Source organism: Zonotrichia albicollis, chromosome 1 (assembly GCF_047830755.1).
Source record: "Zonotrichia albicollis isolate bZonAlb1 chromosome 1, bZonAlb1.hap1, whole genome shotgun sequence".
In the NCBI taxonomy this organism is placed as follows: Eukaryota; Metazoa; Chordata; class Aves; order Passeriformes; family Passerellidae; genus Zonotrichia; species Zonotrichia albicollis.
This window is the reverse complement of record NC_133819.1, coordinates 24,785,239-24,803,995: the sequence shown is the minus strand read 5'-3', so window position 1 is coordinate 24,803,995 and position 18,757 is coordinate 24,785,239. Positions and strand designations below refer to the sequence as shown.

The following is an 18,757-nucleotide window of genomic DNA, read 5'->3' as shown; positions in this document are numbered from 1 at the left end:
TAGGCTGGGGGAGTGAAGAGACCAGGAGCAGCCCTGCCAAGGACTTTGGGGTGCTGTGGGTGAGAGGCTGGACACGACCCAGCCATGGGCACTCACAGCCCAGAGAGCCAAACATGTCCTGGTGAGAGAGACCCCACCTGAACACAGCACCCAGCTTTGGGGGTCCCAGTTCAGGAAGGACATGGACTTGTTGGAGCAAGTCCAGAGCAGGGCCACTAAGATGATTAGAGTGATGGAGCACCTTTCCTGTGAGGAAAGGCAGAGATAATTTGGATTGTTCAGCTTGGAAAAGGGAAGTTTTTGGAGTGACCACATTGTAGCCTTTCAGTAGCTGATGGGAGCCTACAAGAAAGATGGAGAGAGACATTTTACAAGCGCTTGTAGTGTCAGGACAAGGGGGAATAGCTTCAAACTGAAAGTTTAAATTATATATTAGGAAAAGATTCTTTACTATGGGGGTGGTGAGACACTGGAACATGTTGCCCAGAGAAGCTGTAGATACCTCAACCCTGGAAGTGTTTAAGGCCAGATTGGATGGAGCTGAGCAACTCCGACTAGTGGAAGGAGTCCGTGCCCATGGCAGGGGGGGTTGGAACTAAATGATCTTTCAGGTCCCTTCAGAAATGAGGAATAACTGAAAGAAAGACTCATTCCTTGAAATTATTTTTATAAAAAGTTTGTAAAAAAAATTTCAAAGGAACTGTTAAATACAAATTTCATTTATGTTCTACACTCAACTATAATCACAGCACTTGTAAATTTCCTTTAAAGGTGAGGGAGAGTACAAGTTCCAATTCTGGAAGACCATCTGAACAAGACATGATCTGGAAAACTGAAATAGTATGGGGTATAAAATCCAGTCATGCTGCCTGATGAGAGGAAGCACAATAGGAGGCATGGGCACTAGTGATTACATTCTCTTCATATGGAATTAGCAGAAGGATGGAAAAGCCATTTGCTATTTATCTTCTTTCATGTTCCCCTCTCTTCCACCTACCGCCAAAACTCAAGAGAGGTCTGCAGAGATGTCCCTTCACCACTGCACCCTAAGGAATCTTTACAGAATGCTAAAAACTGCAGCAGCAGCCTGGGCCAAACCCCCTTGCAGCAGCACGAGTCCCCTGCTGTCTGCCATACGGTGTGATCACATAATACCCAGGCCCTTGGCTGGTGGGACAGAGTCAGTGGAGCAGAAGGTTGCAAAAGGAAGCTCAGCAGGAGACACAAATTGCTGTTAACAGCTTTAAATGGTTCAATGTGTACCTGGTGCCAGAATCAGGCACCAACTGAAGATGCAGCCATTAGCTACCAGGGCAGCAAAAACTATGGACTTGGAAAGGGAAAAGGTGAACATTACTCTTCATCCTAATTCTACCCAGGATGGAGGAAGCATGGCTCAAAAACAACTTATGATTTGGACAATCGATACATTTCCATTTGCTAGGGTGTGGAAAGCCACAAGCTAATGAATTCTGCATTACAGGCAAACCTTGCCCAATTAGCCCACAGTGTCTGGGAAGCAGTACATGACCCAACCCTCAGGAAACCCTGCAAAACCCAATGAAAACCAATAAATCAGTGAGTGTTAGGGGTGCTGGGAGCAGGGGTAGGTGGGGTGGGGGGTGTTGTTTTGTTTCTTTGGTAGCAAAGTATCCCTGGAAAAACAAGGGTATGTCTTTCCTTATCCCATTTACTTAACTTTTTCACCTTGTACACTTGCCCCGGAGAGCTTCAGTTCTATCCCTGAGCACAAACACAATACCTCAAGACAAGAGCAGGCCAGTACTGATAAAGGCCTCTATATCACTACATAAACAGTCATATGAACAGCTACAGAAATGTTCACATCCCTTGTTTAGCAACACACTCCACTGCAGAGTCCACAGCCACTCTTGGGCCCTTTTGTACTCCTTTTTATTAACAGCACCAAGCTGATTTAAGCTCCCACAGAAACACACAGCTGCTCACGCCAGCAACACCTCACTCCAAATACCTAGAAACTCTCAAAGCCTACAGTGGCCTCTGGGTAGTCACCCACTCCTAAAGGGACTTTCAACACAGATGAAATCAGCAAATATATCCCATCATCGTAGAGCAGAGCAAATGGCCCATGGAGCATGGGATCTGTGATAGCAAAATTACAGACTGTAACACAGTAGAATTTCCTGCATGCATTGATTTGAGTCTTCCTCTTGATAGTGAGTTTCTCAACAAATTAGTATTTTTCCTGTTTGGGAGACATGCAGAATTCAGTCTTTATCAGTCTGGTAAGACTTTATTTATTTATCCTTCTACCTATATTTCACTGCTTCTCATAGTCCTCAGCATTACACTTAAAACAACAAAAAAGTCTCTTACATGTCTGTCTGAAGAAATCATATAGAAAAATAGTCCAAATATGTTTACCTAAACCTGCTGAGATCTTCAAGTAACAACTTTATGGCAATAACTACCCACTGATTCGACAGTTCACACATTCAAATGCCAACTTTGTTAATTATTTCAGAATTTTCCTGTAGGAGGAGAGTGATGGTACAATACTGAAAGCAACACTAAACATCCAAAGTTTGGGTTGGACTTTGCACACCACTATCTAGCAAAATAATCAAGCACAAATTGCATCATTTTCATAAAGACAAATCAGTTTCCAACAGTTCAGAAAACACTCCTATATTGCTTTTTATTTTCCTCTCTTGCAATCATGCCATGCATGAGATGATGTTCAGCTAAGTATTAATGAAACCAGTCATGCCCACTAACAAAAAATTGTGTAGAACAGAAAAATCCCTAAACAGTTGCTGCCTATTCAGTCAGATGCAACATCCCAGTGTAACAGATGGGGCACAGGGAGTGACAGGGTAGTTCATCTGCTGGCACCGTGTGAGGGGACAGAACACAAGTCCCTCTTGCCGCCTGCACTGCTCATCATAGCTGGGCTGCTCAGAAAGCTACTGCCAGAGCCAGCTCCAGCCTCCCAGCAGCGTGTCCCAGAGTGCAGGAGCCCAGGGACCCAGGAGCCACAAGGACCCTCCAGGGGCTTCTCCAGCTGCCCCTCCTGGGTCCCTGCCCGCGGTGGCATGGCCGGGCAGTGACCTGAGGGCCCTGGCACTGACCTGGGGGCCCTGGCAGCCTGCCCTGGCAGCGACCTGGTGGCCCTGGCAGCGACCTGGGGGCCCTGGCAGCGACCTGGGGGCCCTGGCACTGACCCGAGGGCCCTGGCACTGACCTGGGGGCCCAGGCAGTGACCTGGTGGCCCTGGCAGAGACCTGGGGGCCCTGGCAGAGACCTGGGGGCCCTGGCAGTGACCTGGTGGCCCAGGCAGTGACCTGAGGGCCCTGGCAGTGACCTGGTGGCCCTGGCAGAGACCTGGGGGCCCTGGCAGAGACCTGAGGGCCCTGGCAGTGACCTGAGGGCCCTGGCCCACACAGCTTCACATTGCTGAGGGAACTGCACAGAGAAGGGAGCACTGCTCCAGAGGCAGCTTTTAATTTTCCACAACTTTAGCTGCAGTTCCTCCTGCTTGGGCCAGCCTTCCACACGGTCTCACTTCTGCTTCCCCACATGATGAACAGATTGCAGGCACTGGAGGCAACAGGACAAAAAGCAGGGGATCTCCCAAGCCCTCCCACAATGTTCTCTCCCAGCACAGCTTTTATTCTTTTTTCTTCCTATCTACAATAAAGATGCCAGAATAATTAAAGCAGTGATTTGTTTACTTTGGATAAGCTTTTAAAGAGTGCTTTATGCTTAAACCCATGACAAATGTGCTTTTTTAATTATTTACAAAAATTACTTCTAGAGCATTTTCCTGATGGACTATTATTATTACTGTACAATGCATAATCTGAAATAAACATAGCATGAAAAACTTAAAAAGAAAACAAACAAATAATTGAGAAAATACTCTTAGAGCACTTGGCATGACAGCATGATTCAAACAGCAATACACTGAAGTAAAAATGTCACTATTTGCTCTTTCAGAAACAGCAGAAAAGTCTGACCATCTCAAGGATAAAATCACTTTCTGGATTTTCATCTGTTGGAACCATCATAAACAACTGGCAGATCTTTCAGAAGAGACAACATCATCTTGTCTGTTAGTACACCTTGTCTATTAGCTTGAGCCGGAAAGCAGTGGAGGGGACAACTTCCTTTGTAATCAAGGTTTTCCCCACTGCACCTCCCTCCAAGAGTTCAAGAAAACCTGGTACTTTAATTATGGGAACAATCAAGAAGGAACAAAAATACTTAGAATTTTTGGTTCACGATGCAAGCCTGAATAGAACACTAACAAACTAAAATTATTAAAAAAATCCATATCTTGCCTTGGAATATTTTCTTTCTTTCAGTGTAAAAATCCTCTTTTCAAAGCATGAAGCAAGACAGTTCTTTGTACTCCACCCCATGATAAACAGATATGAAAATCTGGTTGCTTTATTCAGATGAAAACTTCATATCAAATACACATCCCACTCTACTTTAAACCACAGGCAGTGTGAATGCAGATTTTGTAAATCACATTATTTTGAGTTTAACACTGGCACTTCTGTTCATTGACTTAGTAATTTTCATTGCTAAAATCACACAAGGAAAACAGTCAACTTCAATTACACATTTTTAATTTTAAAATTCTTACATTTCAAGTACTCCATTATATATTTCTGCTTCAAGAAGCCACTTCTGCAATAATTGCTATGGTTTTGAATTGTCCATTACAGACATGTGGCATCTCCAGCCAGGGTCAAACCCTCACACACATGCACTAAAACCAACTTGGAAGTAAAATACTTTTATATTTAACCCTGAGACTCAGCAGTGAAAAGCTGGTACAACAAAACTTAACAAGCCATTAACTAGTTATTCCTTCTTGAACTGAAAAGCACTGGAAACAACATTCTTAGTGGCAATTTAAGGTACTTAAAAACAAACCATAACAGCTCTGCAAAAAGCACACCTTTCACTAGATATTTCAGTCAATTGATTTCACCCTTCTGTAGCACTAAGATATATAGTGCTCTCTTTATAGATACATAAATGCTTTAGAAGTTTTAAATAAATAAGAGTGCTACTACAAAAGATGATACTGAGATTTGGAATATTAACAGTCCTCTACTACAAGATCACACTGTACTTCAGGACAGGTACTTTGAGAATCTGCTGAAAGCTGAGGAAAAGCCTTTCAATCTCAGGAAGCTGTGATTTCAAATGAAATCAAACAAGCAGCTTAAAAGTCACCAAATACCCACACTGACATTTCACAATGGTTACAATGCAGTCATAGAAGTCAAAATATGCATGGCAAAATTCTTGAACTTCACAAGCCCAGCTGTCATGCTCAAATTCTGCTGGTTTAGTCAGCCATCAGAAAATCTAGGAAATGAGACAAGCTCCTCAGAGCTCAGCAGCCTTACTTCATTTAAGATTATGTTCACTGACTGCAATAAAGACATGTATCAAAAGATCCTCTGAAATCTCTTTGGAGGCAAGATCAAATGCCAAAATCTCCTTCAAATAAAGCTGCATTTGAAAACAAACCAAACTGCAAAAAAAAAAGGAACATAAGAAACTGTACCTTAATTGGAGCCCGGCTAAACTGTATTTTTCTGTTGGCTGGGATTTCATCTTCATCTGGCAATCCATTAATTTCAGAATATTCCATATCAGGTTCATAACAGTTATTTTCATCACTGTCATCCAGATCATCCTGTTCTGTACCTGTCTCTCCCCAGTCAGAATTATACCTGGATCGTACCCGATACACATTGTAGTCAGAATGCATGTACACGTGGGAACTCTGAAAATTATTCACATCTTCATGCCCATCTTTTTCACTTTCCTCATCATAATGGGACTCAGTAGCATCTATGGCAAAATCACCACCTGCAGCTACATTTCTTGTTAACTCTGCAGCTTCAGGCCGGTCAAAGATATCTTCTGTGTGTTCTGACTGTTCCTTCTGTTGCACCAAAACTCCTGTCTCTGTTTTTGACTTACTCCTAGCACAGCTGTCCACAGATCTTTCACTGTCAAGCACACCAACCAAATCCTGTTGACCTGTTGCAGAACTCTCAACAGAATCAGCACTTGCCTCTGTGCTCTTTTTTATTTCTTCAGTTGTTTTTGAACCCACCGAAGTGCCTGTGGACACTTTCTGTCTCAGTGTGGAAGAAGTGTTAGTCTGCTGAGAGTTCTCAACAGACACCACGCCTGTACTCTGTTTGGCTGGGGGAGACCACGTGCTGGCCTCTTTCAAAGGACTGAAACCCTCAAGGTTTGCAACGGGCGAGGAGATATTTGTGACAGTAGATGAGAGGTTTAGTGGATAGTGACCAGTTACAGAGTACTCTTCGTTGTTTTCTGACTTTTCTGCGTTTATGCTGTGTGAGTCAGTGTTTTCAAAAACTGCACTGAGTTGACTCACAGTTGGAGAGACAGTCTCTGTCCTTGGGCTAAGACTGTCCAGTGAATCCATGCTGCCTCTGTTAGACTTAGAGCTGCACCACTCATCTGGAAGTTCATTAGAAATGATTTTCTCTTTCTTTGGGGAATAGCGATTTGAATGTCCTGTTTCATGAGCATTTCGCTCAAACATCTTCCGAGTTTCAGTAAACTTGGAATAGGAAGGACCATCATGGATAGTGTCAAATCTACTTATCCTTTCGGACACGGACGATTCCAACTTTACGATTGAACCATCTGCTTTTTCTACAAATTCTTTGGGCCTAATTCGTCTTTGAGGTGATGGAGGGCCACCCTTTCCCCTGGTTTTAGGGGCAACTCCAGCACTTTCAGTGGGCTCCATGCCCATCTGCATAAATAAGTTCTTGATCCTATTGACATTTGAGCCATATTTCCTTCCCCTGCTCTGTGAGGCCTCTCCTTCCTCTTTCGTTTTTTGGTCTCCATCGGATTTCGGTTTGTCAAAGGTGCTTTTTAGCGCCTGGAACTCAGTCCTATAAGCATTTCTGTGAGGAGAGGCACTTCGGAGGGTGGATCTTTCTCCTGAAGACTCTGTTTTCATCATGTTTACTTCAGGAGTGTGAAACCTGCCTGCATAGTTTCTGCGGTACCGCTCTTAGTAGTTTGCCACAGCAGATTCTGCTTGAGGAGTGTTTTTCCTCAGAGGCCACTGCCCTTCAGCAGGACCATACTTGACAGATCTGGAGGCAAATGTCTTAATGCACACGGTCAATTTTGACAAAGCAGCACGACTGAGGACTCTGAAGAACAAGGGCTGATTTAACCTGCAATAGAAAGGAGGGTTTTCTGAAACTCAGGTACTTTAAGTCTGTAATAATTACCATTTTCTGATATGTTTACAAAAAACTAGCAAAAAAAAATACAAACCAACACCGCACAGACATGTGAAAACTTGCCATTACCAACTTTTCAAATTGACTGTTGCATAATTTATAATCTATAACATCATAGTGAAAGAACAAATAATCACAGCTTTCCATTCACAAGTATAGTATCACGGCACAAATATGCACGCAAAGGAAAGGCAATGTGACATGAAATATGAGGCACTGCAAGACAATCCTTGCTCGCTCAGAGAAACATAATGGTAGAAACATGATCAAAGATAATTTGCTTAGAAAGGCAAATTAAACATCAGCTCGAGGGAATACAAAAACTGCACCCAAAGTTAACAGCTGACAGGGTAATGGAAGTGAAATCCCGTTAGAGAAAGTTACCCCTCGTCACGGGCAGAGGTTTTATCGCCTGGAACCCCGGAGGTACCAACGCGGAGATGCGGAAACGGAGCCGGGGGCTGGACCGCTCGCACGGCGCGGCCCCAGGGACTCATCCCCGGCTCCCGCAGCCCAGCGAAGGGCACCCCGGGGGTCTCCCGAGCCAATCCCCTCTCCCTTCCCCTCTCCCTTCCCCTCTCCCTTCCCCTGCGTTCCTGCTCCCCAGCCCTTGCCCTGCCGCGCTGCCGCCGCCGAGGCGGGGACGCCTCACTCTGGCGGCTGCACACACGGTGCCGGTGCCGGTACCGGGAGCCCGCGGCCGCCGCACCGAGAGCGACGCGCCCGTCCCCGCGCACCTCCCGCTCCGCTCCCGCCGATCGCCACGGGCGACTGGAAAGGCCACACGGCAGAGACCCTCGGCGAGCCGTGCAGCCCTCGCAGGACGCAATAAACTGAACCCGAGAGGGCAGCGCTGGAGCCCCGCGGCGGCTCCTCCTCGGGCGGCCGTGCCGCCCCGGCGGGCCGGAGCCGCGGGGCCTCGGGCGGCAGCACCTTGCGGCGGGGTAGTGCCCGGGCAGAGCCCGCCGCGCCCGCGAAACAAAAGCCCGGTGCCAGCGCCGTTCACCGTGGAGCCCCGTAACCGTGCCGCCGAGCGCGCACGCCGCCTTACCCAGCCGACAGCCGCGACGGACTCCCCCGGCCGCCCGGCTCAGCGCTGCCCCCGCGCCTCCTCTGCGCAGAGCGGCCGCTGCCGCCGCCCGCCTGACAGGAGGCAGCAGCCACCGCGTCGCCTCAACGCCATTGCAGGCAGCGGCGGCGGCGGCGGCAGCGGGGGCACGGACACGGCTCCGCGCGCACACCCGCGGCGCGGCGCGGGGGAGGATGAGGCGCCGTGGCCGCGGCGGCCGCGCTCCCGCCGCCGCCCGCCCCTCCGCCGCCGCGCCCCCGCCGCGCCCCCGCCGCCGGACGCGCCCCGAGCCGCCGCCGCCGCCCGCCACGGGGCCGCCCGCCGCTGCCGCCGCCCGCGGTGACAGGTGCCTCACCTCCTCGGCGAGCCGCAGTGGTTCGCTCCGCCGGCGGGGCGGGGGAGGCGGCCAGCCCGCTGCAGTCCGGCCCCGGGCGGTGACTGCCGAGAGGCGGAGGACGGGCCCGGCCGCGGCCACGCCGCCGGCGCCGAGTCCCGGTGCCTGCCTCCGGCCCGGTTTATCCCCCTCTTCTCTGCCCTGGAACGCTCGTTTCCAGCCTGACCCCCGCGGCCCGGGCCTGCCCGTGTCGGAGGAGGCAGCGTGCCCGCCCCCGCGCGGGAGGGGCAGCGTCCCGGGTCCCGGGAAAGCCCCCGCGCCTTCCCGCTGCAGGAAACCCGCGGGGCGCGGGGCGCACGGAGAGCTCCCTGCAGATCAGGAGCCACCGTGCTCCTTCCCCCGCTGTTCACCCGCTCGCCCAGGCTGCCCGAGCGAGGACAGTGCTGCTGACAAACCCCGGAGAACCGCTCTCAGCTCCGTGGGCATGGCTTGTTCTGGCAGCTGCTGACAGGGACGAGGATCATCTTAGGAGCGCAACCACAAAGCCTTTGTTGTTTGTTAGCTAGGCGAGTTCACCACAAAAATGTTTTGGCTTTATAAAGGTAATAAGAAAACTTAATTGCAGAACATGAAATCTCTAGGTAATTTGTAAAATGGGCAGTCCGGGAAGGTAATGACTGTTGATCACATAGCAGCTCCTAAGCAAAGTTCGTGGAACTAACTGCATAAATATCAAAAAATGGCCTGGGGATGTACAATGCAAAGTCTGAAAACTAATTTTTATGTGTACAGAAGCAAGCCAGTGGTGACTGGAAATAAAAAAATTAGGTATATAAATCCACAAACTTGATTCATTACTTTTGCATTGGTACCATACCATGGAAGCATTCACAGGTGTCAATCTCTACCTATTTTGTACCATGGGGATGCAGCACATGACTGTTTGCCTCAATAAAGTTTAAATAACCAGCATGAGTATTGACAGGCAAACAACAAAATGTATAGATTGGAAACAGCATTTTGATAAATACACACGCCAGAGACCAGGAACAGAACTGAGGGCGTTTCAGAATTTTCCCCTCTGCTGGCAGGACCCTGTCCTGGCACACTGCACTGCCCCGGCTCAGGCTCATGGAGCCTCGGGAGGAGCTGGGGAATTCTGGATGCCCTGCAGGCTGCTGAGCAAGGCTGTGCCAAAGCACCCAACACAGCAGGGAGAAAAGGAGATAGATGAAATATGTAATGCACCAAGATACAAGCTGCCCCTGAGCTTCCAAAGCAGTCACAAAAAGCTCCCCTTCCAAGACTGTGTTCCAAAGCAGAAGAATGAAGGAATTACTTTTTCTCAGCTGCTTGCATTAAGTTCTACAGGTGATTCAATGCACAAGGACTGAAAATATTGCAACTTTTTTTCTTGCAATAAGAAAGACATCACCAATTAAATTCTAAAAATCAGATATTACAACAAATCTGAGGCCCAGCCTTGTTGCAGTCCCGAATCCAACCACAAACCACCACAGCCTCTCCGTCAGCGTATTTCTATTGGTATGACTTTGTAGACATGAAGCTGTAGGAACGCCTAGAGAGCCTCTTGACTTTTGGATATAAAAATATGTTAACAGAACTTCAGGTGTCATTGAAGAAGAATAGAGACACAAGGCAGAAATTTAAACGTTTTATTTCCTTTGTGATTTTTTGCTAAGGATGTAGGGCTGTTGAAGACCTTAGCATGTACCAGATATGTATGTTTAGAGTTTTATAAGTCCCACACACAACCAAAAAAAGGGGACATATTACAAAAAGTAAACATTACATTACAAAAAGTAAACATTAAAAAAATCAATGAAACCGTTTAGACAATCTTAAAGAGACTAATTCACATCTAATTATATAGAGATAATTAGAAAAATATCCACTACCTTATCTGCATAAGTGAAGTCATTTTAAGTCATTTTCTAACAGAAGTTATGCAAACAAAATGGTCACTTCTTACCCATGTGAAATTTATACACAGGAAATAATGTACCCAAGAGAATAGTTGTATTCCTTCATGGCAGAATAGTGCAAACTACCTCTATATTATACTTTAGTAGAAAGTAAGAAAGTTAGACATCTCACTGATGCTCTTCAGAAGCAATGCACATTAAATCTCAAGTTTTCCACAATGAGAGATGATATATTACATTTATGTTTTCCTTAAATGTGCTGTTGGTAGAAAACATAAATGTGCAGCTTTGAAAAAGAATCTAATGTCAATTTATTTTAAGTAATATCATGTTCCTTCAATATCACCTCAGGTTCATTACAGCCAAAATGTACAGAAACTACTGGAAATTTTGGCTGCCAAATCAGAGACAGTTGGGACCCTATTAAGGTGTTCATCTTTGGTCACTGACATCTAAGTTATTCAAACTTACAATATAATCACTTAAAAAATCCAATCTACATCCTTATTCACACAGTGCTCACGTGAAACTTTATTATTATTATTATTATTATTATTATTATTATTATTATTATTATTATTATTATTATTATTATTATGTATAGAATAATGAGTTGTATTTAATTTCAATTGTTATGTTGCCTTTTAAGACAATCTCTTCATTTATTACCATAGCCATATATATAACTATAAATGTCAGAATTGTGTGTCCTTGCACATTTTCAGTACTTTTGAGATAATCCATTTGACTAGAAAGTATTTTTAGGCTTTGCTAAAGTATGATTGATATTTCTGTTAATTCCTGAGCAATATTAAAATGCTGCACAGCATGCTTTAGAGAAGATAAGAGACCAAGGGCCTCCTTACTATGTTAGTATAAAATCAGAATAATTTCACTGGAGTTATAGAATTACTCCATTTCCCAACCAATGGGAATTTAAAATCTGTTCACTTTAGTATTTACATGCAATAAAGTGTGACAATCATTTTACTTGCAATGCAGTAACAATTCCATTCAAATGATTCTGAATTCTCACATCAGGCAGGGAGAGACCTGAGTTGTTTAACCTTATTGGCATGAGTTTAAATTATACCCAATATCTTTTAAAATCAGTTTTGATGCAGTCCCACAATACTGAAAAGAGTTGGTTTTCTGTTTACTCTATATGTGTGAATTTTTACTTGCTATATTTATTTTGGATGTCACTGATGTGTTGTTTCAAGTCACTTCTCTACTTTTAAGCCACTCAATTTTTTTTGTGATTGTGATTTATTTGCACAGCAGAACAGCAATGCAGATTTTTCCACATGGCTCAGGCAAAAGAAATAAGTCATTCCATCATTTGTCTCCTGTCAGTGTCTTTCAAGTCTTACAAGATAATGTCTGTCTTTTCACGTAGAAATGGAAACTATTTATTTCATCTGATCTTTGGCCAAGAAATCCTCTCTACTATCATGCCAAACCATTAAGTGGGGAGGAGGTTTTTTTACTTATACATATATATCACAACATAAACAGAATTGAGTTCTATTTTTTCACAGTTCCCATGAATTCATATTATGTAATACAGCTTAAAGAAAAATATCTGGTCTGAACCCAATACTTACATTTTGGCAGATAAGATACATTCAAGTCAGGGTTCCCCATAACTAGAGTGGCAGAGATTAAAATATACAACAAACAGCTACAATAATAGGTTGATAACCTGTAGTTTCAAACATGAGCAATCTGTGATTGCCATAATTGTCTTTGTTTTATATAGGAAGCCATTAATAGTTTAAAATGGGAGCTCATTAATATCAGTAATTTGGCAGCTTCAGAAGATTGTGCTGTTTTTACATAGAACATGTCAAACTACTTGAAAGATCAAGAATAGCATCAAAAAAAAGAACTTTGTCCTGAAAGATCTGAAGAAAATCTGCTAATGATAACAAAACTGCGTATTCTAGCAGTTTATCAGAAAGGCAAATATTAGCATATGAAGGCCTAAACTAAGACTAGCAAAGCCTTTTCTCAGTTACTCTGAGGAGACGTTCACATCCATTCTTAAACATTCTACTTTTAAATTATTTAAGAAATGCACAGCTATGGCTAGAATAAAATCAAATTTTCAAGAAGGGAAAACATGAATTATACACTGTGTACAACTGCTTACTTTGAAATGGTAGTTGTGCCTTCATTAAAAGCTAGAAATCTTAAGAATGGTCAAAAAAGCTATGTTTCACACAGCTTTCCCTCATGAGTCCTCAATATTGAGCTCTGCATATTCACCACAACACAGACAACTATTAGTTACCAGCCTAACTGGAACAATGGCAGCTAGTTGCAGAGAAAACATGATTTCATGGAAAAGACAAAATGTTTCACCTGCTAGGATTTTTAAGAATCAGTCCTGGCAAAATTCAATTTATATTAAACTATTAGGCAAGAAAACTGTTAGGAAGCATCACATAAAACAGATTAGTTGACAAAGTGAGTGAGATCCTCCAAGGTGAGTGATACCTGTCTCATACCTTGATTCATCAGGTATCATATGTAGATACATGGTATAGAAAACTCTCCTTTCCAACATCATTGGGAAAGATTCAGACTTGGAAATGTGACTAATTCAACTATTTCAAACCAGAAGAGCAGAAATAAGAGTTAGTTGAGAGCCTCACCATAATTCAATAATTCTCTTATTATATAAATTATATTTCAATAAATATAATATATAAATTATAATTATATATATATATAAATTGTAATTAAATAATTTCTCTTCATGGAAATATTTTCTTATTGTAGCATTAATTTTCTAGTGAAAAGGCAGTTTTCTTTATTCTAGATTCTAGTCTGAATCTGAATCTAAATAATGGGGTTGGGCAGTCTGTGCAAAAGTATTATCTTAGAATATTTCTTATCCATTGTAAGATACACAGTAGAGTAAGATAGGAGGGAGTAAGTAGTAAGTAAGTAGAGAGTAAGATAGGAGGGAGAAATATACTTGGTGATCAGAGCTTATGAGTGTATTTGACACTGTCAGTAAATAATACAGAAGCAAATCTGATCACTGAGTTCAGGAGTCTCTGCCTTGGCAAATCAGGTAACATTTTGGGCTACCAAGAAGAGAAGACAGCAAGTTCAGTTTTCCAACTCACTGCTCAAATTCAGTGACACTTTGGACCCTATACTGACATTCTAGAGAGGGCAGAAGATGTCTTCTTGGAGAGAGAAACAGAGCCCAGAGTTCACAAAACACAGCTCACTACTACTGCTTTGCAGTGTGCAATCTATTGCCAAGTTGGAAAAATTTGTCTGGGTTGCTCCACCCTGAAGCTGATGCTTATGCCTCTATTTGAGCTCACATTTTAGTAGTCTGTGTTCCACACCCTCTTGGTAACATGAATTGTTAAAATTATATTAGTGTAATTTGTTTCTCCTTTTTCCTTTACAAAAATCTAGTAGTTTAAAGAAATAGAAATGATAAAACAGCTGTTTATCTCAAAACAGCTATCTGTCACTTGTAGAATGTAATCCCAAATAATGTTTCCCATGCCTTGGTTACCTGTCATGTACTTTGATTCTCTTCTCCCTTACCTTACAGGTACTACCTTGCTAACACACCATCAAGTGAAAGTTGTCTCTTAAAGCTAGATTTGGTAGTCAATTTAATTTAGTGCATAAAAGCATTAAATACTTGATTATTATGTTCTATATGGTATCAGATAATGAACATAGGCCAGCCAAAAATATTCCATTATTTTGGAAAAGCTGTGTTCTTTGCCAAAGCATAGAAACAATATCACAGTGCTGCAGTCACTGTAGAAGTAGAGGTTACATTAGTTCTGTGCTAACACTAAAGCACTGGAGTAGGAAAAGAGAAATCAAGAAGGGATCACACAATTGAAAAGAAAAATGAGAACACTGCCATCAGGTTGAAACACAAAACATAGGAATTAATGAATCAAAGTCTAGAAATTTGACTACACCATGTTTAAGAAAGGAAGGGAAACTCCCATTAATCAGTATAGGATTATAGAGGGAAAGGATTACATAAACATTTGCATGAAACAGAGCAAGCAATTGCACGATAGAGAAAAGCTTTAGAAGGGTCTGGGCCACTGCCCAGGACAAAACCACCCAGCAATAGCTGCTATAAGGGAGCCAGTTTTGCACAGGCAGAGCCGTCAAGCCGCCAAGGTAACAGAAAAGCAAGCCCAGGAGCCCAGGTGCTGACAGCGGGTCAGACCCCGAACTTTGGGGGATGCTTTACAGCGGGTCAGACACCGAACTTGTGGGTGTTTTACAGAAACCCGAGGTTTCCACACCCGAGCCCGAACGCGGCGCTGACCAGCGGCTCTTTGGCGCCCCCCGTCGGCTGGAAGGGGCGGTGCCACCCCCGGCACAGCGCGGTCCGAGCCACCTGGAGACGCCAAGGGGGAAAAATGCGGGTTAAAAAGGTGGGAAAAGTGCTGGGTTTCTCTATTGCTCTGCAGGGTTATGTTAGCTGCTCTGCAAGTGCATCATGCATCTTTAGGCAAGGGAAACCTCTTGTCATTTCACTGTCAAGTCAATGGCTGAATCCACACAAGACAGCTGGAAAATGAAAGCTTCCACTTTTTGGAAGCTCCACTTCCTATCCTTGGAAAAAAGGGCTGCATTCTGGAAAGCTGTGTTAGATTAGGAATGCTCTGATGCAACGCATATTGCTGGCAAGAGCAAAGTAGATGCACGCTCTCTCAGAAGGGAAGCAGCCCCTGGGAAGCTGTGACCCGTATTGGCAAGTGTTTGGTGGTGGGTTTCGGTAATGGATCCTGGTCACCAAGAGGAAAAGGTTCTGTTGAAACCAGAGGCAAACAGAACTCTTGCCACCAAGGCAGGGTATATTTACATACAACCTGCCCATCCATTTTCACTAAACAAATAATGTCTGATTTGGTCATTTGTATCTTAACTGTGAAATGACAAAGAGACCTAAGAGCTCAGGGGTGCATCTGTTGAATGGCACTCGGGCCTGAGGGGTTATTTCAGTGCCCCCTTTTAAGGGTGGGTGTTTTCATTTATTCAGGTGTGGAATCATGCACACTTTAGCAGAATAACAAGATCACTTAGAAAATAAGCTGATAGTAGGGTTTGGACATAAATATTTTTATGTGCTGATGTCTGAACAGCAAAACCAAATACTGCAAGCAGGATGCCTCATAACTCAGTAGAAGCAAACATCTCAAAATCAAGAGTCTACAACAAGCGAATGGGAGGGGATGCCGAATCAAGAAGAAATAGGATGCAGAATTTCAACTGTTTTTCCAAGGACTTTACATAAATACATTTTATGGGAAAATTCTGTGTAGTGAGGTCATGTTACTAGTTTTTCCTCTGTGTTATGTGGCATCACTCTACATAATAGACCTTGTACAAATGCCCAACCTCTCTTCTAAGCACTTTCTTGTCATCTAGGAAAAATGGCTGTAAAGAAGGGGGGGGGGTGGAAGGACTGGACTGAAGGGTGAATGAAGGGAAGCGAGATTACAGAGGTCTAAACTAGTTTACCTCTACCCAGCAGTCTGCATTAGTTTCACATCATGCAGTGTGAAAGAAAAATCACATTTAGGAATAGATGGTAAGGAGGAAGAGGCAGAAGGGAAGTACAGGTGAGTACAAAACTGCCAACAACCTGTCTGATCTGAGAGGGAAGTCATAAAGAGTGCATGAGGAGCAAAAGTACTTGACCCTTATTTTTTATTTATTTGGGATGTAGTGGAATTTTCAGATAGGAAATAAAATGACAGAAACAAAAGAGAAGTTAGCTGCATGTGCCCACACCTCTCTATAGGCAACTTTGAGGGCTCCACCAGTGCCTTGACTGTGATGCCTATCAGGCATGAAATCACTGGCTTTGGTTCATGTAAGTTGTATCTAATCAGTCCCAAATAACCCCAGCTATAGATGAACAGTTTCGCTTTATATTTCAGTAACTCCAGCTTGTCCTGTATTTGGAACAGGAAAAGAAGTTTTTAAAAAAGGAAGGAAACAGCTCAGGCAGAGGAACAAGGGAATGATTAGCTTGCATGGCAGTGCTCCTCCCAGACTGTGCAGAGGACTCACTAGGAACCAAGAAACAACAGGCAAGCAACTGGGCTGGGAGAGGGGGAGGACAAGAGAAGATTTTCCTTGTACCCCGTATTTGAGAACTTACTCAATTAACTTTGCACAACTGCTCTACAAAAGCACATACAGGCAGTGAAGAGACTGATGTAATTAGAAAAAGAAATTCTTTCATTATTTCAGTTCAAGGAAAGAAAGAAAATGGATATTTAATATAGCATGAGGTAGTAGTAACTCATGGTGCTACTACTGGTTATACTCAGTGCCATTCAGAGAAGGAAAAAGAACACAGTGCACCAAATTTTCCGAAACAGCTGAGAGAGTGGGAGTTTAATAAATCCCAAATTCACTAACACTACAGTTCGCCCATGCATGGTGTTCTCAGCAGTTTAAGTGCTTTGGGGAGGCCATCTGAAACTATACATAGATGCATGCCTGCAAATGGGTCCCACATTACTATTTCACTATCTTTCTAAAAAATAAGAGAATGCTAGGCATAAGTTTAAGTACAATCATTTTTCACTTCCCACAATTACAAAGCTGCCAAGTCTGTGCCAGATGCTTGAAGATTTGTGGATTGCTGGAGGGAGTCTGCACCTAGTAAGTGAATTTGAGATTTTGCTATTTTTTGTTTTCATTGCTCTTCATCCTCTCTGGACAGCAGATGGTGGCATTATCATGAATGGATCATTTGTTAAGAGGAAACTTCTTATGACTTCTCAATATAAAAATCATCTAAGTATCAGAACACAGGACACACTAGTGTATTACCTGTGTTAAGTTTAAAAGGACAACTGAAACAACTAACCAGGAAAAAAAGTGGAAAAAATTCTTTTCCACTGCAAAGAGAAAACACTAATGAAATTCTGCCACCTTAACTACTACAAATTTATATTGTATCAAGACACCAAATCCTGTTTTGTTTAATCAGGGTGAAGAATCTTAAATCATCAAATTATGTTACAGCTTTCTTGAATTCATTATGTTTAAAAATTAGAGGCCACTCAGTAACACTGTGAATCACTAAAGAGAATGGCAAATGTCCTTCTGAGCGTACTGAAGTATCCTGATTACTAGAAAATGAAATGTCTGCAAATCTCCCAAACTGCTGAAAGTACTGGCTAGTTTGATAGTTAAGTTTAGGACTTTGAACCTGAACTGTAAAGGTAGAAATATGGACAACTCATGCCTAAGTCTAAAATACTTATTTTTAGGCAGGCCTTCTGATTGTTGTCCAGAGCATTCCTATTACTCTTAAATGCCCCAAAGACTTCTTTTTTACATTTTTAACAGATTTGCTGAAACTTGCATTCAGTACTGCTATAATAGTGAGCTCAATAAATAGTCAGAAGAACTACATGTTGGCAAAAGAACAAAAATTGGGAAATATATTGAACACTGTGGGGAGCAAGGCAAAAGAAGGAAAAGATATTTTAGGGGAATATAAATGTATATATTGTCACTTAGACCTTTCTTTTAGTATGCTGAGTAAAACTGGGATGCAGTAGTGATACAAAAGGGTAAGTAAAAAAGGACACATCTCAAGTTACTAAAGAAAAAATAAAAAACTCTATTATGATCAAAAGACAGGCTGGACAGGTCACTTTAGGATCTCAGTGCAACTAATCAGCTTCCCTCACCCCCTTAATTTTTATGGGTCTGATCATTCAGGTAAGTTTTAGAAAAATTGTACTATTTTCTCCATTTATACATGGCACTCACTCTTTCTGCCCTTGTGGTCTGAAGCCTAGCAAGCAATACCAGCAGGAACTTCAAGGATTCAAAATCTCAGAGTTGAGGCCTTTATTTTTTTCTGCTTTAACTGAAGGCTTTGCTCTATCAAAATATCTAATTGCAAGCAATGACTTCTGCTGCATTGCTCTTTGAGAAAATCAGCCTCCTGCCCACTCCTGTTCTTTCTCCTTCCTTGTCAAACTGTACATCTACATCTTGGTAGATGTAAACCATCTGATTCAGCACTGATGGAAATCACTGACCATGTAGTCTT

The 18,757-nt window shown here is 43.2% G+C and overlaps 1 protein-coding gene across 6 annotated transcripts in view; it reads right to left on the bottom strand.

Annotated features, from left to right (window-relative positions):
* PPP1R9A (protein phosphatase 1 regulatory subunit 9A) overlaps nucleotides 1-9,169 on the bottom strand; it is a 132,060-nt gene extending 122,891 nt beyond the window's left edge. For 5 of the 6 annotated variants that reach the window (XM_074536165.1, XM_074536177.1, XM_074536183.1 and 2 more), the window contains exons 1-2: nucleotides 8,365-8,505; nucleotides 5,573-7,244 (exon numbers count right to left, since the gene is read on the bottom strand). In XM_074536165.1, coding sequence (XP_074392266.1) covers nucleotides 5,573-7,024 — 1,452 coding nt within the window. In that variant the 5' untranslated portion in view covers nucleotides 7,025-7,244; nucleotides 8,365-8,505. Of the gene's footprint in view, nucleotides 1-5,572; nucleotides 7,245-8,364; nucleotides 8,506-8,737 lie in introns of those variants that run through there. The other variant, XM_074536170.1, reaches the window with a different exon arrangement.
* Nucleotides 9,170-18,757: the final 9,588 nt, after the last annotated feature.